General features: G+C 36.2%; 2 protein-coding genes and 1 pseudogene across 3 annotated transcripts; 1 reads left to right on the forward strand and 2 right to left on the reverse strand.

The window, feature by feature from the left end:
- The first annotated feature begins 837 nt into the window (after positions 1-837).
- Positions 838-6,707, forward strand: LOC147397212 (E3 ubiquitin-protein ligase At1g63170-like). Its single transcript, XM_086452739.1, has 5 exons — positions 838-987; positions 1,566-2,607; positions 4,387-4,515; positions 4,616-4,886; positions 6,113-6,707. The coding sequence occupies exons 2-5, from the start codon at positions 1,937-1,939 to the stop codon at positions 6,284-6,286; spliced, it is 1,245 nt and encodes a 414-aa protein (XP_086308865.1). The 5' UTR covers positions 838-987; positions 1,566-1,936; the 3' UTR covers positions 6,287-6,707.
- A 2,221-nt stretch (positions 6,708-8,928) lies between these two features.
- Positions 8,929-13,389, reverse strand: LOC147397213 (palmitoyl-acyl carrier protein thioesterase, chloroplastic-like). Its single transcript, XM_086452740.1, has 7 exons — positions 13,235-13,389; positions 12,196-12,731; positions 11,987-12,120; positions 10,471-10,584; positions 10,136-10,307; positions 9,959-10,027; positions 8,929-9,336 (listed from the first exon to the last, which is right to left on the reverse strand). The coding sequence occupies exons 2-7, from the start codon at positions 12,676-12,678 to the stop codon at positions 9,103-9,105; spliced, it is 1,206 nt and encodes a 401-aa protein (XP_086308866.1). The 5' UTR covers positions 12,679-12,731; positions 13,235-13,389; the 3' UTR covers positions 8,929-9,102.
- Positions 13,390-17,910: 4,521 nt separating this feature from the next.
- On the reverse strand, positions 17,911-26,015 carry LOC147397214 (uncharacterized; annotated as a pseudogene). Its single transcript, XR_015181189.1, has 3 exons — positions 25,348-26,015; positions 22,941-23,196; positions 17,911-18,434 (listed from the first exon to the last, which is right to left on the reverse strand). The product of XR_015181189.1 is annotated as an uncharacterized LOC147397214 (transcript).
- Positions 26,016-27,750: the final 1,735 nt, after the last annotated feature.

The following is a 27,750-nucleotide window of genomic DNA, read 5'->3' on the forward strand; positions in this document are numbered from 1 at the left end:
TCTGACTCGAAAATTTTCACTCAATTTGTATGTGACTGACGTGGCAAGGGCACAAAATCATAGGTCTTTTTCTTTGAGATACACAAGGAAAAGATCAACGGTTCTGTGCCCTTACCATATCAATTGAGTACAAATCATGTGAAAATTTTCAAGTCAGAAAATCATAAGCGATCTTTATATTTTCAAGTTGTTAATCTTTAGAATAAACTATCTTTAAACTATTCAATCTTGTTTTCAAACCATCACGTTCGACATCTTGTAAAAATCCTTGATTTTTCTACTAAAAATCTATTCCTGTACTTCTCCAAAATATATTGTTATTAATGTTTGAAGGAGATAGATTTGGTTGAAGATTAATAATTTTTGGAAGAACTTGGTTAGTGATTGAAGATAGTCATTTATATTAGTCTCTCAAAGAAGACTTAGGTCAAGGGGTATATCATCAGTTTGAAAACACGGGGGGGGGGTATCCCTAATTTCACCAAAACGTGGAGGGACGAATAAATTTCCTACAAATTTTTACTCGCAGTGTCCATAAGGAATAACCGATAGTAGAAAATTTGTATTTCTCATCTCACCTCAGCCGTTCTTTTGGACACGTGGGTGTCCAAAGTAACTGGTACTCTACAATAGGGACGCTGATGTAGTGATGTTATAATCTTATCTTCAGTACTATTCGAAGTAACTTAAAAAACATCACTACAAGCTTTTGATCAGAAATATAAGTCCATAAGAACTGATATCGTGCTTAATCGGACGACTTACAAGGGTTTGGTAACTTAATAAAGTAGACCTTAATGTATGACATCATCTCATTGTTATCCTTCAAATAAATGAAAAAAAGAAGCAAATCCTCTCTCTCTTTATATCTCTTTACGACGACTCTATGGAGATCGAAAGCTGGTGAAATATCTCAAGAAATTTAATTGAGAAAAAATAAATCGTCAACAAATAATTCATTTAATGGCGACTAGTTGGTGAAATCTGGTACGTTTGCTTCTTTTTTTTTAATTATATAAGTTTTCTGGATCTTTTCAGGTTTTTTTTGTTTCTGTAACTCAAACCGATTCAGAAGTCGGAACCTTCTTTTAATCTATGGGTTTTAATCTTTCCTCTTCTTCTGTTTGACCCTCTTGAATCCATGATTGAATTTGTGGGAGCTCGACCGGTTAAGTTTTTTTTTTTTTTTTTTTTATTTAAAGATAGACGAAATTTTGGACATTAGGGTTTTGATTTGATTCGTTTGTGGTGGGGAAGAGCTTTCTGTAATCTTGATTGTGTTCACAAGCCTGAAATGGATATGGGTTTCTGTGATTTTGTTTCTTTATCGCTGATTTGGTAGTTGGGTCGTATTTTGCTTTGTTAGGTTGTTGTTGTTGCTTATTGAATCAAGATTTGAGTTGAAATTGGGATTTCTTTGGTCAATTTATTATTAAAGGAGGTTTATATCACTCTGTTTTCTTGAGAAAAACCAATGAAATTCTATGATTATTTATTTGTTGTTGTGATGGTGTTCTCTTCTGTTTAATAATCTTTCTGAGGATTAATCTGTGTCTCTTTTGTAGGTATGGACTGGGTGGTGCTGTAGTTAGAATTGTTATATATTTGCAAGTAATCGTCGTTTGTGACTGTTTTCAGCTAATCCTGCAAAAACATAATCGGTTTTATTCATATTTTTAAGGGTTTTGTTCTACTTTGATCGACGCTCTGAGTACATGATTGGAAATGTGGCATCTTGTTTCCTAAACAGGATAAAAATCGTTAAGTGAATTCGGAATGATTTGATTTTTTGGTGCAAAATTTGTGAAATTGATTGGTAGGCCATACGACCACCTATCTTTTATAAGAAAAGGTTTGAAATTTGTCGAAAGAAGGAAGAAATCTGATCACAGCCATCCTATGCTTTCTTTCCCTCCAAGTCCGTCGGGGGACTTAGATGGCCGTTCCCTCATTGGAACAGCATCGTGAAGACCAAACGGACAGACAACCTTTGTTAATGGAGCATCAAGAAGATCATAATCGTGAGCATATAATTGAGATTGCGAGGGGTGGAGATGCTTCCTCTTCAAGCTCGTCTGGTTGTGATCCTCCTAGCCTAGACCCACTAATGCGTGAAGATAGACCTTCGAGTAGTACATTGGTCCCCATTTCTCAATCTTTCTCATCTTCTTCAAATGGATTGAACTCCAGGAACACTTCCCTCCGAAGGAGAGGTGATGGATATGTTCGTCATCGTAGGAGCCCCTTGAATTCCATGTTATGGATTTCCATTGAACTAGTTGTCACTGTGAGCCAGATTATTGCGTCCATCGTAGTTTTGTCCTTATCAAGAGATGAAAACCCTCAAGCCCCATTGTTTGCATGGATTGTTGGTTATGCATCCGGATGCGTCGCTACCCTCCCTCTTCTTTATTGGCGCTACCTTCACCGTAACAGCCGGGGCACTCAGCATGATTCAGCACAACCACGCCAGGGTTCTTCTCAAAGCAACCCTCCCTCTGAACCTATTCCATATAGGGCTAATTCAGTTTCACGGGCCTCGGAAGAGGAAAGCAACACAGGTACGGCCACACGGAATGGTCAAAATGTGGCAAGCCCAACTGCAAGGTATGATTTAGTTTATTACTGAGCGTGGCTGTATTATTTGATCTCTAATTGTGTAGAATGTGTAATTGTGCTTTTTAGATGCATGGGTACTCTTTTATTATCTTTTAACCTTATCTAAGGTGCGTGAGGACCAGTGCTGTTCCCAATTGATCATTGTAGTTAAATCACGTTTGGTTTTCAAATAGATAAAAATTATTTTATAATTAATTTATAAGATCATTAGAAATTTCAATTAGATAATCTTGTTTAATAAAGTGTTGTATTATTTAGTGTGATACAAGGTATTTTTATTCCTTGAAAAAAAATCAGGATTTGCATAGACAATATTCACCTTTCTGGTAAGAGTTATTTAGACATACCTCTCTACGTTTTGGTCAATATTTGAGATACCCATGAGTTTTCAAACTGATGACATGTCCCCATTGGCTTTGATTTTGTTTGAGAGCCTACCATACAATGACTTAGATATCCTTGGATTTTTTTTCTATAAAAAAAAGCGTTAACATGTAGGGTAAACGATTTTTAACAACTGAAAAAGGCTGAATTTAAAGGGTATATGTTCGGTTTGTCATATAGCGCATTGTGCTTTGTAATAGGAGCAATGTTTGTTGGATTTACAGGTTGGAGAGGACTGTTCTGTGATTCAATTACAATAAAATAGAAAGTTAAGAATAGGGAGTATAGTTCTAATGGCAGAAAAGAAGTCCAATGGAGGGGGACTTTTATGAAGGTCACCATTTTGATGGTGTTGGAGGCATAAGGAGAGTTCAAACTATCTATCTTGGTCGTGGGGGACTTTTTGGGTAATGGGGAAGTGCGAAGCTCTGTGAAGTGAACTTGTTCCAGGTGTCCTGGTAGGCTACTGGTCATTTAGTCTGGAAGCATTTGATCTTAGATATTATGTTCCCTTACATATATTTGATAGACCTTTGTTTTTCATAAATAGTTACTTTTTTTTTTTCTAAATTATTTGAAAAATAATACTGAATCCATGAATCTATTTCTGAGGATGCTAACTCGAATGCTCTGTATCCATGGTGGACTTCAACACCCATACATGTGCATAAAGCATAGGCTCTGGGAAAATCAATTGCAGGGGTGTCATACTCTCATAGAAAGCTCTGGTCTGGTGCTACGATTGCAAAATTGTATATCTTAGCTCAAGATTGTCATGTTAAAGATGATGCAGGGGTGTCATACTCTCATAGAAAGCTCTGGTCTGGTGCTACGATTGCAAAATTGTATATCTTAGCTCAAGAGTGTCATGTTAAAGATGATCAGAATGATCAATCAAGAATCACTTGCCATGTCCTGTTTTTATGATGATTTTGATCTTAAATAGTTCCTACTAGTCAATGTTTTGTGGTTCTGCTGTAAGAGTCAAATTTCCTTGGTATCAGAAAATTCTAAGAGATCAACTATATTTATCAGTCAATTATAATTACCAAAGAAAGGGGGGAAATGGAAAAAAGAAAGAAAAAAAGGTTTCCCAAATATCAGCAGTGAGCTTTGTTTCTTTTTCTATTTTCTTCTGAAATCAACAACTACGAGATTCTCTTTCTTTTTTTGTCTCACTAAGTGGGGCTCCTTCAGACATTAACAACTATTAGATTTTTTCGTCCTTTGATCTCATTAAGTGGGCTTCATGTATATCATTCAATTTCTTCTTGGGTTCTTAACTTCTGTAAGCTTTTGATATTTTCCTAGTTGCAAATATCTACTAGTTTTGATCTTCAATTATAAAAGGAATGGTTTAATGGAAATATGGTTTGTGTTCAGGAGGTTCAATGCACTTGTAGAGCACTTCAAGATGGCTCTGGATTGCTTTTTTGCAGTTTGGTTTGTAGTTGGCAATGTATGGATATTTGGAGGGCATTCCTCTTCATCCGAGGCTCCCAACTTGTACAGGTAGTGGTTGATGACCTCTATGACACTGATTTTTTCTTTTTTCTTTTTTACTTTCATCTGTTGTTAAGAGGACTTGACCCAAATCTGGGCCTACTTGCAGATTATGTATAGTGTTCCTTACCTTCAGCTGTATTGGATATGCCATGCCTTTCATTCTATGTGCAACAATCTGCTGCTGCTTGCCTTGTATAATTTCCGTCCTGGGTTTTCGAGAAGATCTGACTCAGGCTAGAGGAGCTACCCCAGAATCTATTAGTGCTCTCCCTACTTACAAATTCAAAATTAATAAAAACAGTAGAGGCCCCCCGGGTGTGGGTGGATTCTTGGCAGCTGGCACCGACACAGAGCGTGCAATCTCAGGGGAAGATGATGTAAGTTTTCTTTGATGCTCAAGTGCCTAAACATACTAAGTGGTGTACTTTTTTTTTTTTTTTAAAGAATGAGGAAAGTTGGCCCGAGATTATACTTCATCATGGACTATGGGTTTTCGCCTCTGGCACGGAACCATCCATGTTTGCATTGCCCTTTTTTTTATTATCAGGAATGCTCCATCACCTATAGATGGGGTGCTAATCCATGCTGGTTATTGTGTGGGAGAACCTATCATCAATGATGGAGTGTTGCATAGGGATGGGTACCACTCCTGGGAGATCTTTTATGCCAAAACTGAATTTTGGCCAAATAATTCAACAGACAGATATGTAGTGGCCACCATGTCTCCAAAGCAGTGCAATGTATAAGATGTTTACATCAATCTATTTGGTCCTGGGATTGAGTCATGCTAGCTTGGACCCATCAAACTGGTACATCTCTTTGTGAGGGAAAGCTTCTACAATGGAAGGATTAGTTCTTTCTATTTGGAACTCATGTTCTCTTGGGGAGTAAACTTCACAAGGAATTTAAGGGGGTCTTCTATGAAGATTTTCTTGTGTGATGAGATAGGGTTTGCTCGTTGCCGCGAGAGTAACTTGTCATTCGCATGTTGTTTGTTTTTTTACCTCTTTTGTTATGTCGTTTGTTCTGGGTTGGTCATCTCGACCCCCTCGCTCTCTTTTTTCAATAAATTTAACTTTATCGATAAAAAAAAATAGTGGTACCAACCAACTACTACAAAAGATCGGTCCATTTGAGAGGGGGAAAACTATTAATATAAGAGGGTCATGGGGCTTAATTGGGGTGTGACAAACCTGAGAGTCGAGGTGGAGGAAAATATACACCCAACACTCCCCCTCACTCATAAGGTTTGAAAGAGTCGAATCCGTGACCTATACGAACCTAGCGCTCTAATACCATGTAACCAACTAACTACTCCTAAAGACTAATCTGTTGGAGAGGGGGAGAACTATGAATATAAGAGGGTCACGGGACTTAACTGGGGTATGACACCCGAGAGTGGAGGAAAATATACACTCAACAAATAGACTACAACTGACTTAGACCCATAGATCGGTTGGTTTGACACATTGCAAGGCAACCTTGAGGTCGTGGGTTCAAGTCCAGCTTATCCACCAAAAAAATTAATAAATAGACTACAAGATGGAGACCTTAAATTTTCTCTTTGATGATGGGTCATTGACCGCTCTGATGACCTATGCAGGTTTGTTGCATTTGCTTGGCAAAATATGCTGACAATGAAGAGCTGAGGGAGCTGCCCTGCACACATTTCTTTCACACAGAATGTGTGGACAAATGGTTGAAGATCAATGCGTCGTGTCCACTCTGCAAGAGTGAGGTCGGGGAAAGCAGTGAAGGGGCTTTCCGTCTGCACTGAATTCCAGCTGGTACCAATTTTGGAGGATGGTTAATGGGTTGACCGGCAGATATACATATGGTACCACCGTCTTTTAGTCGGGAAATTTGTGAGCCTCATTTATGTAAGATCTTGTTTGCTAGCTTGTGGTGATCAGAATATGGCTGGTTGTCCAATATCCATCGATGCCCTTGTTTGCCTTTGTGAGCAAATATTACTGGGTCCGAATGGCTTCCTGGAGAAGGATTGCTAAAAGAATTGTTGCCATGCATTGGTTGAAGGGGAAAGGGCTATTAATGGACCGCTTCATGAGCAGCCATTTAATCCCAGACTGAATTGAAAAGCTTCTTGTATAAGTTAAAAAGTAAGTAATTTTGTGATAATTGAGATCAAACAGTATCTAAATTCTAGTGCATATAAAGGATATTTACATTTTGCTTCAGCTTGAAGAAGCCTATTGGATTTATTTCTCTTTTATCTCAGGGATGTTTAGTCATTTGGTCCACAGAAATTTTTTTGTCTCGGGCCATACGTGAGGGGCTATTTGTATGCGTTTTTTACATGACAACCTGTTTATCATGGAAATCACACACCAAAAATCAGTTAATTCTGAACCTTGTAACCTTTCAAAAGTAAATTAGAAATTAAATTTATTTGGATCTTGCACGTCACCTAAAACTTATGAACTGACGGGAGGGTTTCAGAGTGTAGATATTTTAGGAGGAGGATCTCCATGATCAACCTTCAATTTGGCCCCGACAAACCCATGTATGGTAAGGATATCTAATTTTTGTTTTTTGTTTTTTTAAGTTCTAATCTTCTTTGAGAATGAAACCAAGATAAAATTGCAATCAATCCATATTGAAACACACGAAGTTGTTATGGATGACCACAGCCTTCTACAAACTACAAATGGAAGGACACATCGCACTTCATGTATTAGGTAGGTATAATTAGAAAAAGAATAACTCGACCCTTGGATTTTGTGCTTAGATAGTAGGGATCGTGTGCTTGCTCTTGAGTGAATGGCTGAACTTAGATTGCTTATTTCACCCACCTAAAGTTATCGAACCATTTTTTTTCTTCTTCGCATCTAAAAAGGTTTTAATGAGGGTTTTAAGCTTTGATCTTACTTTCTTTTTTTTTTACCTTAAACACTTTCAATCGAGTCGAAATCATTCACATGTTTTGTTCAGTAGGTACCTATCGAATCGGTTTTGCAATTTTTAGTAGAAAGCCTTGATCGGTAGGTACCTACAGAATCTAGTTAGTAATATTCAATGGTTACCTACCGAATTTGTTAAAACAAATTCAGGTTTGAACCTATCGAACAAAACTGTCAAAAAAATCTTCGAATTCTTTGATTCAAAATTGTCGTTTTAAGATTTTAATAGTGATTTTTTGTTTTCCTTGATGATTAAATGTAAAAAAGTAAAATAAATTTCAAATAAATAAGATAACTTGAAGAAGAAAAAAAAAAATCTAAAACCTTATCTCCATTTATTCAACTTCTCGCAAAACTCAAAAGAAGATGAATTTGAAGAAGAAGTGGGTTTATGTTCGATAGGTGGTGGTGGGTGCAATAAGCCAAAATGAAATGGTGAAATCAGTATTTGTTTTTTGTTTTTTGTTTTTTTAATTTACAAAAGTCACTTAAGTGAGTGCATTGAGCCATTTCAGTGTGTGCAAATAACCGCCCCCGTTGTTGAAAATTGCTTGAACAGGAATAACTCCATTTGGTATTCTACTTCCTTTCTTACATGAACAAATATGTCCATTCCTACACGAACCAATTCTTGATATGGGTTTTACCATATTTTATCATCTCATAACTATGAGTCCCAGTTATTCGAATATATTCACTTCATGTCAAAAGAAATCCTTTATTTGTGCATTGGGACCTTTAGAGAATCTTTTAGAAAGAGTATCCTTGCCTTTGTTTATGCCTCGGTTTGGAACAAATTACTATAATCCGTCCCACCTACGGATCAGTTAACATTTTTCACAAATTTTACGAATGGAGGCCACTATTTTCATATTTGTCATTTCTTATCTTAATTTTGAATCTACTCCTTGGAAGAAAATAAGTCTCTTGAGATTTCGAACCTTAAATTGTATCTCTGTGATAGGAAGAAAAGAAAAAAAAAAAACACCTAATCATTCGAATCCATTCTAAAAGAAAACATTTCATAGTGCAGCATCACGAACACAAGTTCGTGATCCTTCAATAAAAACTATGAAACCATCAGTCATGTTTCTTCTAAAAGAATAAGAAATCATCAATGTTATTGTCATCAAAAGCCTTGTACCCACACAAAAAAAATTTAGGTCAGATTCTATCTTCAAGCCATATCTTCAATGCAATTCAAGTGTGTTCATATCCTCAGTCGGTGATTCATGTTTAGGGAACATTACTACACTTCTAAAAGCAGACCAACCAGATAGATAACCACTAAAATGATTTTATATACTAAAACACATCTCCAGAGTTCAATGTTTTTCCTGCACTAGACTTAGTGATAATCGATACCCTTGACTGGTTTAGGGAGAATCCACCTTTCATGGGAATTGAAACTGAAATAAAAGAACAGGCAAACAAATGTCATGTTAGTGTGTCTTCATATCCATTCTCACTAACAGGACACAAAGATACGCTCCACGCACAAACACACAAAACCGTTCTTCCATAAAACAAAGTCAATACGTCATAAAAATGAAAATTAAGCAAACACTGAATACATTTGCTTCAAATATACATGAACAAAAAAGAATTGCTGCAAGATTGAACAAATATAATAAACAAATTGGAGAAAGAAAAAAATATATCCACAGTAACCCTAGAGGTTGGTGTGCTTTGGCCTCCACATAGTCCTTGCCCTCACAATCTCAGCCCCGCTCTCTAGACGGAGCAAGTGCTCACACTCGACCTCCTCAGCTTTTGGGGAACAACCAGTTGCGTCACCAGAGACAGCAGACAGAGACTGCAGAACACTGTCCCTCCTGCATTCCTTCCTGTACTCCAGACTCATGCCTGAAAGCTCATAGTTCTCCAAGATTGAGGCCGGAGCACTCTGCGAGACAATAAAAGAAAGTATTTGAGAATTTGCAGGGAACAAGACAGCGCATGACACATTCTAAGCACTGATCTACAATGGAGAAAGGAGTCACCTTGTAGGGGGAAGGCCACAATGCACATCACATTTGATAAATTTACTATGTGTTGGATTAATTCATCAACTCTGCATTTTTTTTTTTTGTTGGGAAAATTACTAAAAGAGGGTTAAATAGTTTAATATTTATAAAAAGAATATATTTTTTCAAAAATTACCAAAAACGAATTAAGTCGCTGGACAGTCCGGCGTTTTAGTAACTCGCTGGACTGTCCACGTTTAAAGTGGAAGCTAAATTCCTGTCGTGTTAAAGCAAGCTATTAAAACGCTGAACAGTCCAGCGTTTTAATCATTCAGAGGGCATTTTTGGTAAAGCAATGTTTTTAGCACATTAAAACGCTGTACAGTCCAACTAGTTGCACCATGTTTGGACATTTGGCGATGTGCCACTTTGAATTATGGCAAAGAGATGAATTAGATGCATTTGTGATTTCACATTTCCTATCAAATCACAAACAGCACATACTTGACTCATGCACTGAAAAGAAAAGAAAAAAGTAACTTGCTTGGCAAGGATGTTTACCTCAAGAATCCAGTCAATGTATTTGACATTGTTCACATGCTGATTGACATCCAAATCATTCCATCTGGGCTGGAGGTTTTAAGAATATAGATCACTGTCAGTAAAACCAATTGGGAGTAGAAACACCATGGCACAAAATCTAATAATGCAACATTTATATTCCAAACTCATACTTACAGTTAAACCAGTTAGGACATGATCTGCAGTGCTGTCATCAAGCTTGGGTAATTTTCTGCTATCCTCTTCAACGATAGGAGCACTATCCATAAAATAAGGCTCTATTTCCCCTCTAACTTCCTCTGGAATTTTGGATAGTTTCCTTGTTTCTTTATTCATCATCACCCACACACTGCAAACAATCAACCACCAAAACTCCAATCAACTGATCAGAAAATATTCAATTGGGTTTCAAGACAAAGAAACTGTTAAAGCCTAAAAATAAGTGAACATCAAATTCAAGATAGGTCCAATAGAACTTTAATTAAAGATGGTCATAGGTCTTAAGTTCCAACCTGGTAGCTCGAGCAAAAGTTCCACCAGTTTTGCAGTCACGGACAAGCCAATTACGGCGCATACCATTCTTTCCAGATGCACAAACCCAAGTATCTACTTGAACATTATCTCCCCTACCAAGCCAAGAAGCAAAAGTTCTCAAAATCAACCTCTAATGAATAATTTTGACAAAGATGAATCAATATTCAGATACCCAAAGACTATGTTGTCATAAGCAATTATTGCAAAGCAAAAGTAAGAATGAACTAATTCGTCCATGTCAGTTAAATTAAATGTGGAAGCTACGCATATATGCTAAAACACAGTATCACAACCTTTGCTTTCAGGATTCGAATGTCACAGAGATCCAGATGAATGATATAAATAGAGTAATAATTTTCCTTTACTTCACACACAAGAATGATACTGTAAATTGGCGCTTATTAAATAAAATATCAGCCAAAGATGTACTGTTGACTTGAAATAGTTAACATCCATAACTTCATTGAAAATAGTCAACATCCATATCCTCTTTTTTGAACTTTCACCAGTTGGTATCTTCAGTCAACTTATTTCCTGACTAAGCAAATTCCAAAGGAACTATCTATCAAGTTATATGTGTGGACTACAAAGGAACAAGGCATCAACCCTAAAATTTAACATATTCTCTCAGATCTTAACAGCAAAATAGAACGTCTCACATTCATGTCATGGGCATGGCTTTAGGGGTTATGGACTTATGATATCTCGCAGAACGCTTGGGAAAAGGTCAGCTTCAAGGAAATAAAACTTTATTTCCTTCAAAGTCCATAGCCGACCAAAATATTAAGCCTGTCAAGAAACTTTGAAGCTTTACCCTGTACTTTGGAGTTGGGTTAGTGATAAATGTTCACAGTGAAACTCAAGGTGGCAGGCATACAGAGCCGCTTCATGGCACCCTCTGATAACTAAGTACTATATCCACACTACTCATTTTCATGTTATTTTGGGTGAGTTGATGCATATTAAGCTTGCCAGTGAGCTTACATTAGGTTCCCATACATCATCTGTGCTTTGTTGAATTACGTGTGTAATAGAATCCAAAACCCAATGAACCATGGTGGAGGTGGGGGGTAGTACTTTAAGAAGAGTGCCAATTTGTTGACTAATCTACAATTAGTCTATTTCCTTGGGTGGAAAGTCAACCGGGTGAGTAACTTACAAAAGAGATCGATGGACTAGCAAAACAACAAGGGAATAAACTGGAACACTCATTCTAGATTTCACATGATGCCGACTTTGAAGCGGCCAGGCCGCTTCAAAATTTTGGAGGAACCCTCCTCATAATATGACACATGGCTTTTTGTGTTTATTTCACATCTCTACTTTTTGGTTAATATTTGGGATACCTCCTTGGAGATACTACATGTAACCCAAAGGAGAGAGTTCTACCAAAATTTTGAAGCGGAATAGGCGCTACAAAGTTTTTTCCATTACACATATTTATTTCCAACACTAATAAACTGGGAAAATTGTGTAAGCAAGGAAGTGTCTTACCAAGAAGGGTAATGATCCACAAAAACCTGCATTTTCGTGACCACCCATATTAGATTCCTTTTACTCATCTCTGGTGTCGCTCCAAAGCCATCACCAAGCAACCCTGCACCCCTAACATGGTTAAGAGCCGTTTCCTGCAAATACCCATACTTGTGAGGATTGAACAAACTTCCAAAAACAAACCTACAAAGACACATATGTATCCTTGCCTGTAAATGATTCATTAATGTCTCTATGGACGCAGTCTGATCAGCGCCTATTTCATATGACCTAATGGAGAAATTCTGCCTGAAAACAAGACCATCCTGAACTATCCTCCCCAAACCAAAGGGGTCTACGAGTGTGTCGGGATACTTTGGTTTCCAATCAAGAAGTGTCCACTGCTTTTCAGCTGCCAAGAAGAACGCCGTGATGGCAGTAAGAAGCACACCCCAATCAGGCAATTGATTGATGAATGTTGTCTTTGATGGCAGAAACAGTGTCTCATCCTCTTTCTTCACATGTTCCATCGGTGTCATTAAACTGACCGAGGTCCCATTGATCTTGGGAGGAGCTTGGGCGTTCGCCTTAACACGTAGACCTCTAGAAGATGCAGGCTTTGATGACTTGATGCCCTTAACATCCAAATTATCTGATCCCTTGATCAAAGACGACGAAGGGAAGAACAGTGAGGCGGCTGCTGTGGAAACCATGATGATAAGATGGGAACCGTGGGATACTCGATCAGTCGAAGTGGATCACAGATCTGGTCACGTTTACGAAAAAATGTAAGAAAAAAAAATTCAATTTTTAGCTTTCTAATACCAATTTCATGAATGAAAGAATCACGAAAACTACATTCTCATTCTTCGAAACAGATCTGTGACAAATAAAAAACCAAAAACAGTTACAGATTGGAACACATAACAAAACAACCTTTACTTCCAGCTAAATTATTTAAAAATTAAATAATAAAAAAAACTTTTATTTTAATAATTGGAGGTTCCGGAATCTGAATTCTAAAAAGATAATCTTTAAATAAATAAAAAAATCATTAACATAAAAATTTCAAAGAAATACAACCCTTGAAATCTGAGAAGATCGCCTAAAACTCCAAAAGGGTAAATCTATCTATAAGGGGAACAAGAGAGGGATAGAGAAAGAAGTCGGTCTTCTCTTCATTGCAACTCCATTGAAAAATCTAAAGATAAACCCTAAATGAATGGAAACTAATCGAAATTCTTCAATCCTAGAAATTAAAATTCTCACCTAAGAGGAGAGTCGTGTTAGTAGCAGAGATTCGTGACGATTATTTTCTGATATTTTCTTTTTAATGGTTTCTATTAAACCCAAAAAAAAAATTTGAATTTTTTCAGAGGAGAGAGAGAGAGAGAGAGGGTTATGGGTGGTTGTTAGGAATTGATTGTCGGCCCCTACCGTTTAATAGTGGATCATACCTGGCCTCCCGCCTCTTTCGTTCAAAGTTCCAATATTCGTCCCTTACTAGAGTTAAATTACTTAAATGCCCTTTAAACATTTCTGAATTAGAGAAATATTTTGTCTATAGTCTTCTAATATTTATAAGAAAAATAATCCCCCTAACCTTACTAAGTTAGTAAGGATTTCACCCCCTTACTAAGGATCCTTGGACTCACTTCTTGGCATCTAAAAACATGATCCGACGCTTTAAGGTTGTAGATGATGAAATTCTATGACTTTTTAAAAAGAAAAAAAAATTATTTTTCACCATTTAATTTCATTTTTAAGTTTAGGGGTTATGTGGAAGTTCGGTGGCTAAAACCTTGGATCTAGTTCAAAAGAAATTGTTTTTTTAATTTTTTTTATATATAAATATATTTTTTTGATAAAAGATTTTCTATGAATCTTAAGAGGATTTTCTATAAATATAAAACCACTAATTGGTTTATTTTTCTTTACTAGCACACCCATCTTCTTCCTCGCACACAAAGATTTTTGGTATATTTTCTAAGGGGGATTAATGTGGTAAAGAAATTTAAGAATTTTCAATTGAAGAAGAGGTGATGAAGATAGAAGGATAGAACAATCCCCAAAAGAGAAATGGTCATAATATAAGTTAAAAAATAAAATAAAAGTAGGGTTGCGGGTCGCAATCCAGAGCGATGTCTCATTCCTATAGTAGCATAAGAACTCTACGTGTAACGTTTTGTTTCGAGATACACAAGGACAAAGCTTTATAGTTATGTAAACTACCAGGTTAGAGGTATAGAAAAAAATGGTCAAATTATCACAATTTTTTTAATAATACTCTTTCAAATTTATTTATTTTTTCTTTTTCGCCCCTTAAGCCCCAAAGGCACTGGCAAATTCTAGTCTGTAATAAGACACAATGGTGAGCCCTACTTCTTTGTCTCAATCTTTATACCCATAAAGGATATATCTCTATCTCGATAACACAACTTTTACTCTTACGATATTTTCTCTTCTTCTACTTCTAAGAACTACTTTTTTTGCTTGAATTACCCCTTCAACTTTAAATACCCCAACTTTATTATCTTTTCTCTTGTACATGATGTCTGCGTCATAGGCAAACCCTAGTAAAAATATAATACAAGAAAAAAACTATAATAGGTCGGGACCACAATTCAACAACAAGAAACCTTAAAACTCCTTCTTTGTTCATTCTTACTCCTTTAACCAATCATTTTGGAACTCGTGATATTTCTCTAACCAACGTAAAAGTCCAAATCAAAGAAGGAGTTTCAAACCAACTGAGGAATGCACGTGGTTTTGAGTACACAGCTAATGTGGCTAGGGCACCTGGACTTGAACCCATGACCTCAAAGTTGCCTTGCAATGTTTCAAACCAACTGAGTTGTGGGTCTAAGTCCTATTATTTTTAAATTATTGAAAAATAATATTTTATAATACATAAAAAATATTTTTAATAATAGTTAAAATAGAAAAAGAGGGGTTGTCCTTGTACAACTGTGACAAATATACTTTAAGGAGAGTATTAGACTCAAGAAAGATTAAAGATGCACAATATATTTGAAAATGGAACAATCTTCCAAAGCCTTTGGTTACCATTAATGCCCTTAATAATCTTCTTATTTTATAATCTTGTAATGGCAAAGTGTGGGTGTTATAGTAATTGTAAGATGATAATTTTACCAACAATTTCTTTTGAATATAATGGAAATAACATCCTTACAAAATTATCATCATACAATGACAATACTAAGATAATATAATGTAAGGGTAATTTTATAATTAAAAAAAAAAAATTAATCAATGTAGATTTACATTCATAATTCTCGCATTCTTTCGTTATATTAACATAGCATAAAATACATTTTCAAAACTTCATTAATATAAGTCAAGATTATAATTTAACACAATTTTTTCAAAAAATCAATTATTTTTGTTACCAAAAGCATCTCTCTCATGTTAAATTTTTATTTTTAATTCACATTCATCTCCCTTTGAATCCATTAAACAAATTCAACTCTCTGCAAATTTTGCCCTTTATTTTATATGGAAATTGATATGTATGCAAGGGCATTGTTGGAAACATAAGAAAGTTTTGTGAAACAAAACTATGGTCCTGCCACCTAGGTTATAGATACCTTTCGCTATCCAAATTATAGAATATGGTCCACCTTTGCAATAAAATTGTATTTATATCCTTACAGGTTGGGCGTTGTACCTGTACCGCTACTTTCATGTTTGACCACTTATTTAATCATTATTAGAGAACTTTATACATACACCTCCAATTTTAGTGAATATTCCAGATACCCTTTTTTTTAAACTAATGACACATCCTTGACGATGGCCTTTTTCGAGAGACTACTCAGAAATAACCTAAATGCCCTCATCGTCCTAAAAAATCATTATCTTCGACATCGTCTTCCACCTCTTACTCAAAATTCTTCGTTTTCCTTTCAAATTCGTAACATTAATGTAATAAGAGTGCTTATTTTGCAGCTCAACTTGACTGGATAACTCAAAAACTCATAGATGTGGTAACGTGGCAGGGTAACTCAAATATGTGCAGTTGTGTATCTCAAAGAAATCAATGATTCTTGCAGGTTACACGTCACTTGAGTTATCCTATCTGGTTGAGTTACAAAATCAATACACAAATAATAATGCCATTACTTAAACGGTTTTGTTGAAGTGTGCCCTAAGGACACACTTTAAAGTCCAATAAAAATACACTTTGAAAAATGAAATTCGAGGGTATTTTGATAAATAAAAATTAAGGGCAGTTTCGGTATAAAATCCAATTTTCAAAGTGTATTTATTGCACTTTAACGTGTGTCTTTACCTTAAGGGCACAGGTTAACAAGACCCTTAAGCAACATTTGCGGCCCCTTCATATTATGATTGCCCCTTCTAGATTTGTTAGTCAAAAGTCGCTATGAGAAAGATTTGGTAGTTCAACTTAAACCTTCACAAATGTTTGATTTAATAACTTTTTTTTATTATTACACACTACTGTAGATGCATATCAAAACTCACAAGTAAGATCTCTATATCATTGTATTCTTCGATTATGTAAACTGATTGCTGCTTTTTTTTTTTTTTGGTAGAATGTTGTCACTATACAACACAGTTGTCTTGTTTGCCAAAGGCACTCCAATGACCAATTCAAGCAATAAATGTAAGAGAGCGATGGGAGGCTATCATACCTCCATTCATAACTACCCTTTCGTCCGTGCCATGGTACGTTTCAAAACTCGCAGCAATAGTGTTGTTAACCTAGAAATAGTAATTTTCTTATCCAAAATTTTACCATTTTGTTTAAAACAACTATTCTCGATGAATCTATCTTAGGACACCTACATTATTATTTAGAGAGATTTACCTAACAGGCCTAACTATTGCATTTTATTACAAAAACTCCCTTGGCGTTCAATTTTCCATTTAACATATCTTGGAATGGATCGTAACCACAACAATTTGTGGCATCCAGAAGGTTTTTGGATTTGATAACACAGGGTTATAAAAGACACAATTCTAAGAACTTTGAAAAAAAAAATAAAGATAATTTCACCTTTGACTTTTAGTTTTAAATTTGGGAGCACAAGCTCAATAGCCATCTACTTTCCTCAATTCGATTAAGGTATAAAATAAAATCTTTTGAATCTGAGTGATCTTACTTAATCATGCTAGCCTGATTCATAACGATAACAAACTTTATAAAGGGAGTTTTGTAATAAAATTGCTGACAGATAGGTCTGGCAGGCAAATCTCCCTATTATCTATCAGATATGATGATGTCCTAGTCAAAACTCCTTCCCCAAAACCTCATTTTCCCACGAGATCCATTAGGTTCTGTGAAGGGGAAGATTTGGTTCCCTAACCATCTGAGAAAGTGGAATTCAAATCCCAACTTAGGGGCCAACCTCTGGGTGTTGTCCCAGAAATTACCTGTTGTGTGTGTTGGGGGGCTGCACATGCCCGAGGATTAGATGGGTGCTCTAAGAGGCCTAATACCTCTTTTCAATAATAAAAAATAAAAAATAAAAAGATCTGTTTCCCTCCAACTCAAAGACAGAATCTCTAGGTGTCAAAAGTCTTAGAAACTTAAATTGGGTGCAATAAAGATATACCATGACATTTATACAAATTGAAGTAGCAAATTTTAACTGGCCTGCTAATCCAGGATCAACGAGGATTTTCTCCTTGATTAGGGTAATCAGAAACAGTCCCATAAAGATTGCATTTCTCTCATTCATTTACCCTTTCTTTATATATTTGGTTCCTTCTCCCATTAAAGATATAATAGAGATAATTTTATAAAGATTCAAGTAAAAGAAACTTTTATAGCCCTTCCCTGTTTATAATGTCATTTAATGATCATTATTAAAACATGCTAATGTTTTACATGATCTACAGGCTGGAAACGGTATTTAGGTAAACCAGCTGTCTCTAGCAATGGAAATGAACTATCAAACTCAAGTAAATAGATTTTCCGTACACAAAAAATGATAAAAAACAGTGTCACATTGCATTTCAGGAAAGTAAACGAAAATTGATCATAATTGTACCAGAGCTTACTGTTTATTTCTCATACTACAGATCCAAAAAAGGGGGCTTACCGCACCGGCTGCTGGTTGTAGTGGTTCTTTTCTTTCTTCTTTGCAGCAGCAAGCTTTGCGCTCCTTGCAGCGACCTCGATAGCGGCAGCTCTTGCAGCAGCGTCCATCTCTTTGTTTGATTTTTTCTTCTTCATGGTTGCTACCTTCTTCAGTCGCTCTTTCACATCAGTAGCAGCAGATGTGTCTTCTTCTGCCTGGTTCAGTCTCAGCTGCGGCTTCATTAGGCACATTGTTAGCATCAGATCCATCGTGCTGGTCCTGTTCTTTAGCCTCCTTGGAAGATTTGTCCTTCTTCTTCTTCTTTTTAGCACTTTTGCTCTCCCCACTAACATTCTCTTTCTTTTCCACATCTCCTGCATTGTGCTCCTCTTGCTTAACACCTGCCACATTTCTTGTAGACAAAATTACCTCCCTTTTCAAGATTTAAGTATAACAATCACTAGCAAAGATTTTGTACAGCATTCGCATGCATATTTGCATGCATACATGGGGCACAAGCAACCAACAGGTTATTAATACATTAACAAATTGCAGTAAAATGCAAAAGATTACAGTGCAAACAAATAATTATAATGATAGCAGCAGCAAAACATGTATTGGGCAAATATCATGATTCCAGTAAATTTATTTATTTAATTTCTGTGTGTGTGGGTGGGATGCAGTAAACAACAGGAAGTTTAGGGGCACAAAGGCTTATGCAAAACAGGTTGGACCCCAAACTGATTTATGACAATTTGTGGGCGAAAAAGCAGGGTCTCAATTGTTTTAAAAAATGTTATAAGATGATCAAAATTGCACAATAGAATCAAATCATTGAGCATAAATTTCCCTGTGAATAGTGATGGTCGATAGTTTATACTCAAGATGGATATTTTTGTATGAAGTATAACAAGTAATAAAAAATTTGAGAATATCTCTAACAATTTATAATTCAATTGCTTTAAAGGAAAGAATATAAATTAACAGTGTTGCTAACTGAAAAGCACTACGAAAATAATATTAATAGATACAATTTGACACTACGTGAGTTATATAATCATTTTTTTTTTATAATCACCAGGTATCCCTGTAGACAGCAGACCGGGCCCATATCTGGGCTTTGCCCAGTCCATAGACCATGGTCTTGTCCAAGGACTAGTCCTGGAGCACGTGTAACCCCCTTACATCATACGCACCAGGTAAGTGAGAGTGCACCCTCGCGGGTGAGTTATATAATCTTATTCCTGTAGAACAAAATAATATGAGCTGCATGGGAGATCTGTAATCTAGAATATGTATAGTACAACAGATATAATATTTTATTTATTGTGTACATTTTTTGAGAGAACGGTGGGGATGTGTACAAAATGAAGCTAGTAAGAGGGCAGCCTCAATAGCTTGAAATTTGAAGCCAAGACCTTAAATTGTTTAGAATTTCCACAAAGGTTACTCCATTACATTCCTATGCCACATGAAAAAATGCTAGCTTCTATGTTTTGAAGCATCATCTCTTGAACTATCCTAGACCAAATGGGAGTCCAAACACTCGTCCCAAAGCCTAAATTTCGCATGAGATAATAAGCTGTTTGGAAAGACCAATCAAATTACAGTCTCTAAAAGATATGTTTCAAACACCGTTGACGAACACATAATGAAATAATAGGTGATTAACTGGCTCTTAGTAGGCTTTTAACGTTGGAAACACAAGTTAAGTATGATCTTATTTCAGCTAATCAAGTGGTCCACCTTTAGGATTTTGTCAAGTATGGCCATTCGAAAAGAGAAATGCACTTAGGAAGGACTTTGATTTCAATAAATCAATTCGAGCAAAAAAAAGACGATTTTGGATTACCAAAAAGAGCAAATAAGAAAGATCATATTATACAGATACACTAGATTTGTCCTTGCCTAAACATGGGCATCCTCTTTGGGGTTAAGGGGGTAAAAGAAGAAAAACAATAAACTTGGAGTGGTATTATTGGAAAAGGGGGAGAAGAGGAAATTGGAGGAGAATTATTGTAAAAGAATAGTAAAGGACAGAAAATAGGGTTGGAGGGGTATTCTTGGAAAGGGAGGTAGAAGAGGAAAAATAATAAAGTTGGATGGACATTCTTGGAAAGGAAGATAAAAGGAAAAACAATAAAATTAAAGTTGTCGAGATTCGTAAGGTAACTAAATCCCATGGAGGGGATGAAGGGACCCTTTTATTATATAGATATGGAGTTCCATAAGGCCCATGTTATAGGCACGCATCCCCCCCCCCCCCCCCCCGCCTCTCTCTCTCTCTCTCTCTCTCTCCCATTATTCTTCTTCTCTATCCATCACCACCATCGTTGCCCTCCACTGCTCCCCACCCTTCTGGGGGGAAAAAGATGAAGAAAAAAAAAGTGGGGTATGGGGGCAAAGAGGGTTTCTGAAGGAAAAAAAACAGAGGAAGAAATAGAGAAAGATAGAGGAGAGGATGGAGGGCAGCAGTTGTAATGGTTGAGGAAGTAGAAGAGGAAAAAGAAGAACGACGTACATGCGTGTGTGTGTGCGTTTAGAGAGAGAGAGAGAGGTGGTGGTGGCTGGAGAAGAAGAAGAATGGTGCCCTTATATATAAGTTGGTGCCCAAATCATGTTTAAAATCCTATGTGAGCCCTCTAAAAAATGGGTGTCCTCATAAGTCCGTGAGGTGCCTATAAAGATAGTCGCTCCAAAACCCAATGTGCTTATCTCCTTCATTCAATGAGATGGGAACCTCATCAATGTGTCTTGAAAAGCCGCAAGTTTATTTGACACCCAATCATTTATGTTCCTTCTAAACTAAAGATTCCAATCATTTTAACTCCAACCTCCCAATTCATTTATTATTAATTCTTTTCTTTTTTAAATGAATATCTATTAGGAAAATGGTACAACTCCAGATTCTAAACAGCTAAACGACAACCGGACCATCTCCACACCAAGTCCTCCCAAAATATGCCAACCTTAAACTTGATACCTTAGAAAACTTTTTAAAAACTTCGATTATGCTTTTCCAAACGTTAAGCATTGAGTTTTCATTTGAGTAACAATCATGTTTCTTGCTATCATACTTTTCTCCTTCATGTATCTATTGTTGACCTTGAATCCAATAACCTAAGAAAATACCTCAGAAACTTCAACATAATTCAAGTAAGAATGTGCTATAATTCTAATGCTGAAATAAGATTGATGTGGGATCTTTTAGAACTCCTAATCAGACATATAATCCATGCAAAATCTGGATTAGCCAATGGTCCAGCCCCAGAATTTTAAAAAGTCCAATACAAGTGGCAGCATGCAAAATATTTAGGCCATTAAAAAAAGGAAACATTGAGCGTTCGAACTACCCATCAAAAAAGTTTTATTTATACTCCTATAGTATTAAAAGAGGAATTTTGTATGACAGAGCCACGTTGGGTAGCATCTCAGCCCTGAAAAGAAGTCCTGTCTCGGAAAACAGCCCTAAGAAGTGAGGATTTAAGTGACGGTCAAACACTATGAGAAGGCTTTTAGCGCTCATTGATCACTTAGTTGGTTCCATTAAAGTTCTAAAAGTGGAGCATTTTTGGAGCTGGTTGACACCATATACTTGGGCCCCACAAGACTCAAAAGAGAGAATTTTTAACTGTTGTTCAAACCAACTATAAGAGGTTTTTCATGTTGACCAAACTAAGGTACTGTCTGGGTTTCATATTGGGTCAAGTAGGGTTAAGATTTAGAGTTTTAGTTTGTTGGGTTCTATTTTTTTGTTTGGTTATTGTCTAGATTTTATAGTGTTATTAGAAACCTAGAATCCAAGATTTTTATTTATTATTGGTTTCCACTTTATTAAATTAGCAAGTTGCCGAGTAAGTGGCCTTCCTGTACAGCTCAAATCTCTTGTACTCCGTACCATGCTAAAAATCACCAAAACACCAGCCCTAGAATGCTACCTACACCCTCTTTTTCTACCCATAAAATTTTCAAATCCAACACCATTGACCTTTTTCAATCAACCCATATTAAACCCTAAATCTTTTGTGCAACCTATCACTGTTAAACGGTCCTTGCTTATTCTGCATCAATTTTAGTATTTGAGCCATTCTCCTACATCGCTTCATTTGAGTCATAATACCATATTGTTGAGTGCTCCCCTCCATTTAATAACCTTTGATTCCTCAAATTGTAAAACCATACCCAACAAAGTGTTATTCTTTATTTCCTATGGTCCCGAGCACAACCACCATTTCATTTTAAGGGAGAAAACCACTTCTATCAACTATACCATACCATAAGAAATAGATTTCAGTCTAGCCTCGACACTTGAAAGAGAATTCTCATGAAATCGTGATCCCTGTAGGTAATTGACAATTATATATTGTCTGCTTTTTTTGAATTTGATATAAAATGTGTAATAAGATCATTCAAAATTTAGGAATATTTCACAAAGTTTTAAGCCTACTCGAATAATTCACATATTAACACACTATCACAATTTATTCATTTTTTTTTACAATAAGCAAGGTGATCGGTCCAATTGGAATGCTAGTATGTGATAGTACTACTGTGCCTGATAGGCAAACACTGGGGAATTAGGTGATTGCAATTAGAGTATGGACAATGCCAAAATTTGCAATAATGGGTGTGGAAGAAGGTTTGATCCTCATTGAATCTACACCACTCTGCCAAAATTTGCAAAAAACAGCATTTTTTTTTTTCTTTTGAAAAAGTATTTTTTTATAGGTATAACTTCCAACTTCATAGTAATTAAAACACAAGATATTTGATAAACTACAACTCTTGCCAGCTTATGACAAGATCAAAATCTAGATATACAAATCTGTTCATGCTCTAATAAGAAACTACAAGGATCAACAGCTTATACAAACATAAGAAATTAATGAAAACAGATATTCAATTACCATGTGTTTCATCTTGGCTGCCAGTCTCCTTTTTGGGAATTCCCAACTCAGCTAACACAGCTTCCAGCTCTGCAAGTTCCTTTTTCTTAAGTTCTTTCTTAGAAAGCTGCCTTTCAGTTTCTTTAGGAGCCAAAGAAGCCTGAGGAGGCTTCTTTATCTCTGGCTCATTTTGTAATGGAATATCAGGTTCAGGTTCGTTCTCTTCCTCAATTTCATCGTCGCCTTCATCAAGACCGTCTTCTTCACTTTCACTCACCTAGAAACTCAGACAGACAAGTACAATTTCAGTTCAAAGTCAAAACTATCAAGTCTAAACCATGGTTCAGGATTGAGAAGCTCATGACCATATGATGTAATGTCATACAAATTCTACCTCATCACATGAAAAATAGATCACATTCAACCAACAAAACTTAACATAACTGTACTGATAATAAGAACTATGAATGAAAACTAAAACATATAATAGAAAAGAAAAAAAAGAAAAAAGAAAGAAAGAAAAGGGGAATACTTGATTAGTTGAATGAAATTCTTGGAGAAATAAGCTGCATGATTTCAACATCCAATGGAACCATAGACCGCTTAAATAGATATCTTGCCATTTAGATTTCTATGGCTGTAAAATATTTTTTTAACCCAATGTACTAACACATACCAAGTACATGCCCCTATCAATACTCGGTCGTGTATTCAATTGGTTAATGTGTGCGTGTGTGTGCGTGTGTGCGTATGTGTGGATGGTGGTGGTGGTGGTGGTGGTGGTGGTGGTGGGGGGGGGGGGGGGGGGCACCCAAACAAAAAAATAAAATAAAACAACAATAACACGGAGGCATTTTGCCACTGGCTGCCAACCTGACTCAAACCCTCCTTTATCCAAGCTTGTGACCAGCAATGTAGTGTAAAGGGAACATTACATAGGCTGATAACTTGAAGAACCATTTGGAAATATCAAGTTTGGCTAGGTAGAGAAAGATCATAGACCAATCCTAGAGGCTAACAATTTGTTATATGACCCACATGGGCATTGCCCAACAGAAACATGCAGAAGAACTATGAAGGATTGAGGATGTACCAAGGATTGATTAGGTTTTAAAACTGGTCAGGTTCAGGTCGGATATGAGTGTATCTGGGTCCAGATTTTTATTTGGATCCGAATCCAAGTCGGATCCTATTAGCTAAAACCATATCCAAATCATTTTTCTTTCACTAAACCCGGATCTGGATCTGTCCCGACCGAATTACTTGATTTGGGATGGATAATTTTGGACCGTTCAACATTTTCTTGCTATATTTCTTCCCTAATTGCTACACTATTCTATTTTACCATTATAATTCTTTTATTTTATAAGAATTCATGTTATATTAAAATAGTAGAAGAAAGATATCTTGAAAAACATAAAACTATAATTTTCAAAGTAATATATCATTCGGATGTAGGCGGATACAGGGATGGATCTGTATCTTATTTGGATCCGACTCGGGTCAAGGGACATTAACCCATATTCAACCCATTTTTTATTTGGATATACTCAAGGGAACCAAACCCACTAAATTCGGATTCAGATCACTCGGATTCCGGATAAAATCCAACCCATTCTATGCCCTATGATTGATGCTAGACATTGAACTTAGGCCCTGCCTCATACAACCAAAATTAACTGCAAATTGGCAAAAAACAAAGAATTGAAAGGACAGTCAGATGCTTGGTTTCCCTTTGCAAATCATATCAAATTCCATTGGGTGCTTGTTTTATGTGGATTGCAAATTGGCATAGTTTTTTGCCCAACACTGCAGATTCCCTTAAGAATGCCCTCCAAAAGATTAAATACTTGTAAATCTCATAACAAGCAAGGACTTAATCCTTAGTGGAATTCTACAAATCATGTAATGTAGCAAATAAGTATTGGCAATGCAAGTGCCCAGATTTTTTATTCTAATTGTTAATATCATACTTCAATGTGAGATAGCAAAAGCAGATATACCACCAATAAAACAACATTGAATATGGTCAAAACATGAACAATCCACATCAAGAAAAATCGTCTACCATTCTCTAACCCAAATGTTCGAACAATCCTTCAAATCCAAATGATCAAATCGACTTACATTGTTCAAGATTGCTTTACCAAGTACATGAATCCCACAAAAGAACCCCAATGCATTAACTGTTCTTACCAAAATTATAAGCGACCCAACTAGTTTATGTTCACGAAAATAAGATTCTTGCATTAAGAATTTAAAATGCCACTGTCCTCTAATAACATGCATGAATAAACAGATAAAAGAGATCTCTTTTAACATCAGAATGATTCAAAACACTGGAAGAGATTCTTCATTTAGGGTTTTTTGAGGATCAATAAAGCAACTTATTCCACAAAACAAAAACAAGATTGACAAAGTTCCAAACCTCAATAGGGGTTGAGCCCTCCTTCTCCTGCTGAGTTTCCGAAGAACCCCAGATAGGTTGAGGTGGCGCTGTTGTAGAATAGTAATCGTCATCATCTTCATCATCAATATCAGCCCACGATTTCGTAGTCAGTGGCGCTGGTGCCCAGAAAACCTGGGGCTCAGATCCCTTCGCTGTGCTCTCGGACGAACCCTTGTTCTTCGATGATCCCTGATCTTTGCCTGATTTCTTCTTCCTTCTAAGACTATCGAGTGCGGCAAAAACATTCGTACTGTTTATCGCTGATGATCGATCGTCCCTCTTATTCCCACCTCCAACCATTTCTTGCGATCACTCGAACAATAGTTTCTGAGTTCTTAATAATTGCGAAATATACAAATCACAGTGACAGATAGGGCGAAATCCAAATTTTCAGAGTAAAAATTAGGGTTTCGGGAAACTACATTCAGGATTAGGGTTTCTGGAAAAATTAAGATAAAAAAAACCAATAATCAGAGTTGGGGTTGGATACTGATGAAACCTAGGGTTTCAGGTTGAAACCCTAGTGGAGATCAAAGTTCTTGGGCTGCAAATAGATGGATGAGCTCTGCGGATTTGAGTTTTTTCTTTTTTAATTCATCTTCTTTATGTTTCCTTCTCTTCTCAGACTCAGACTCAGACTCGGAGAACTGAAGAACAAACGAAGATAGGTTTTTTTATTTAGGTTTTAGATATAGTCCTCCACGTGTTGATAAGTATTTGATATAACCCCTCTATATTTTCCAAAATGATGATATACCCCCTTGACTTCAATCTTCAAAATGAAACCGTTCATTTTATTTGAATGTTTTTGTAAGACGAAGTATATCCAGCCGGTATAAAACACAACGGTGGGCCCAGCAAATCTTAAAGTGGGACCCACATCGATATGTCCCACACCACACTTGTTTTTTTATTTTATTTTATTTTTTTTAATTTTGTGGTTTGTTAGGCGTTTCTGAAAAGTTTCTCCTTTTTCTCTGTCCTAATCACCTAAATTTTTTTTTTTTGTCATTTTTACTTTTGAACGGTGTCTGTTTCATCTGAAGGCCAATTGTTTGCAAACTGATTGCATGCAGCCCATTCAACATTTTTGTCCTTTATCCATCTTCGCAATAAAACACAACGGTGGTGGTTGAATGGGTCCCACTTCGTGGAGTGGGGTGGGATCACATGACCAACTTTAATATTGTTTTTTTCACACCCTTTCAACTTTATTCTCTTTTTTTTTTTCTTTCCTTTCCTTCTTTCTTTTTTTCAATATAACCCTCTAATTAGGGCGATGAATGAATAATCAAAATTTAAATTCAAAAAGTTAGAATTTATTTGAAATTCGAAGATTTTGGATAAAGATTCGAATAATTTTTAATATCCAAATATTTTTCAGATTTGAGTAGTGATAATTTTGATATGATATTGTTCAACTTGATTTGAAACTCGTGTACTACTGATGTATTGTCATCGTGTCATTATAACATCGAAGAAACATGTGTTTATCCACTTATCATTATCGTGTTTCTTAATAAGTCTCAAACATTTTTTTATTATTATTAGAAGGGTATATGGGCTAGTTTGCGTGCACCAACTATTCCCTCCTCTCCGAACAAGACTTACGAAATAAGGTTTTAATCCTACGGTCCATGGCCACTAATATTAGTAGTCGGTGGGAATCGAACTTGAGACCACAAGGGGAGCACACCCCTTGACCCCGAAGTGCTACCACTCGGCCACCCATTTAGTGGTTGAGTCTCAAACATGAGTTGAGGTTAGAAAAGGTTATTTTAGGTTTGATTACATATTGTGTACCCAACATCTCCTCTTTGTCTCCTTCTAGTGTTTGCGATAAAAGGGAATCCTTCGTCTCCTCTAATCGTTTTTTTGACATTTGTTTACGACGAATTGTATGTAAAGTCTTTCTCTTTCTCTCACTCTTTTCCTGCCATTAAGGCTTTGTCTTGAGCTTTTTTCTCTATTTCATCTCTAACAACCCTTTACTTAAATTACCAAGGTAAAAAAATCTCAACCCTTTTCTATCTCTCTTGCTTAGTTGGGCTTACAATTGGATGTGAAACCTTTATTCTCGTGTTTGCAAATCTAAGAATCTTCCTCATTTCTATATCTTGATGAGAACTCGTGGAATTTTGTCAAAATTTGATTCGAATAATATCTGATATCCAATAGTATAATCAGATTCGAATTTAGATAGCATTTTAGAATATTTATCGGATACGAATTCAGATATCATATAGTTTTTTCGGATTCGAATATAACTGTATTCAAATCAATAGGTATATGTTGACATCCTTACCTGTAACTTTACTATCTTTCCTATTTTGCCCATTTAACCTTGACAAGGATGTCCATGCTCCTGTACACCATTTTCTT

Source organism: Akebia trifoliata, chromosome 8 (genome assembly GCF_017979445.1).
Source record: "Akebia trifoliata isolate Shusen 1 chromosome 8, ASM1797944v1, whole genome shotgun sequence".
NCBI classification, from domain to species: Eukaryota; Viridiplantae; Streptophyta; class Magnoliopsida; order Ranunculales; family Lardizabalaceae; genus Akebia; species Akebia trifoliata.

Excerpts from the sequence above, each read along its gene's own strand:
- LOC147397212 (XM_086452739.1), top strand. The coding sequence starts at position 1,937 with ATGGCCGTTCCCTCATTGGAACAGCATCGTGAAGACCAAACGGACAGA. Across the intron at positions 2,608-4,386 it reads GTGGCAAGCCCAACTGCAAG|GAGGTTCAATGCACTTGTAG; the intron begins GTATGATTTAGT and ends GTTTGTGTTCAG. Across the intron at positions 4,887-6,112 it reads CAATCTCAGGGGAAGATGAT|GTTTGTTGCATTTGCTTGGC; the intron begins GTAAGTTTTCTT and ends TGACCTATGCAG.
- LOC147397213 (XM_086452740.1), bottom strand. The coding sequence starts at position 12,678 with ATGGTTTCCACAGCAGCCGCCTCACTGTTCTTCCCTTCGTCGTCTTTG. Across the intron at positions 10,585-11,986 it reads GTGGATCATTACCCTTCTTG|GGGAGATAATGTTCAAGTAG; the intron begins GTAAGACACTTC and ends TTGGCTTGGTAG. Across the intron at positions 9,337-9,958 it reads ACATTGACTGGATTCTTGAG|AGTGCTCCGGCCTCAATCTT; the intron begins GTAAACATCCTT and ends ATTGTCTCGCAG.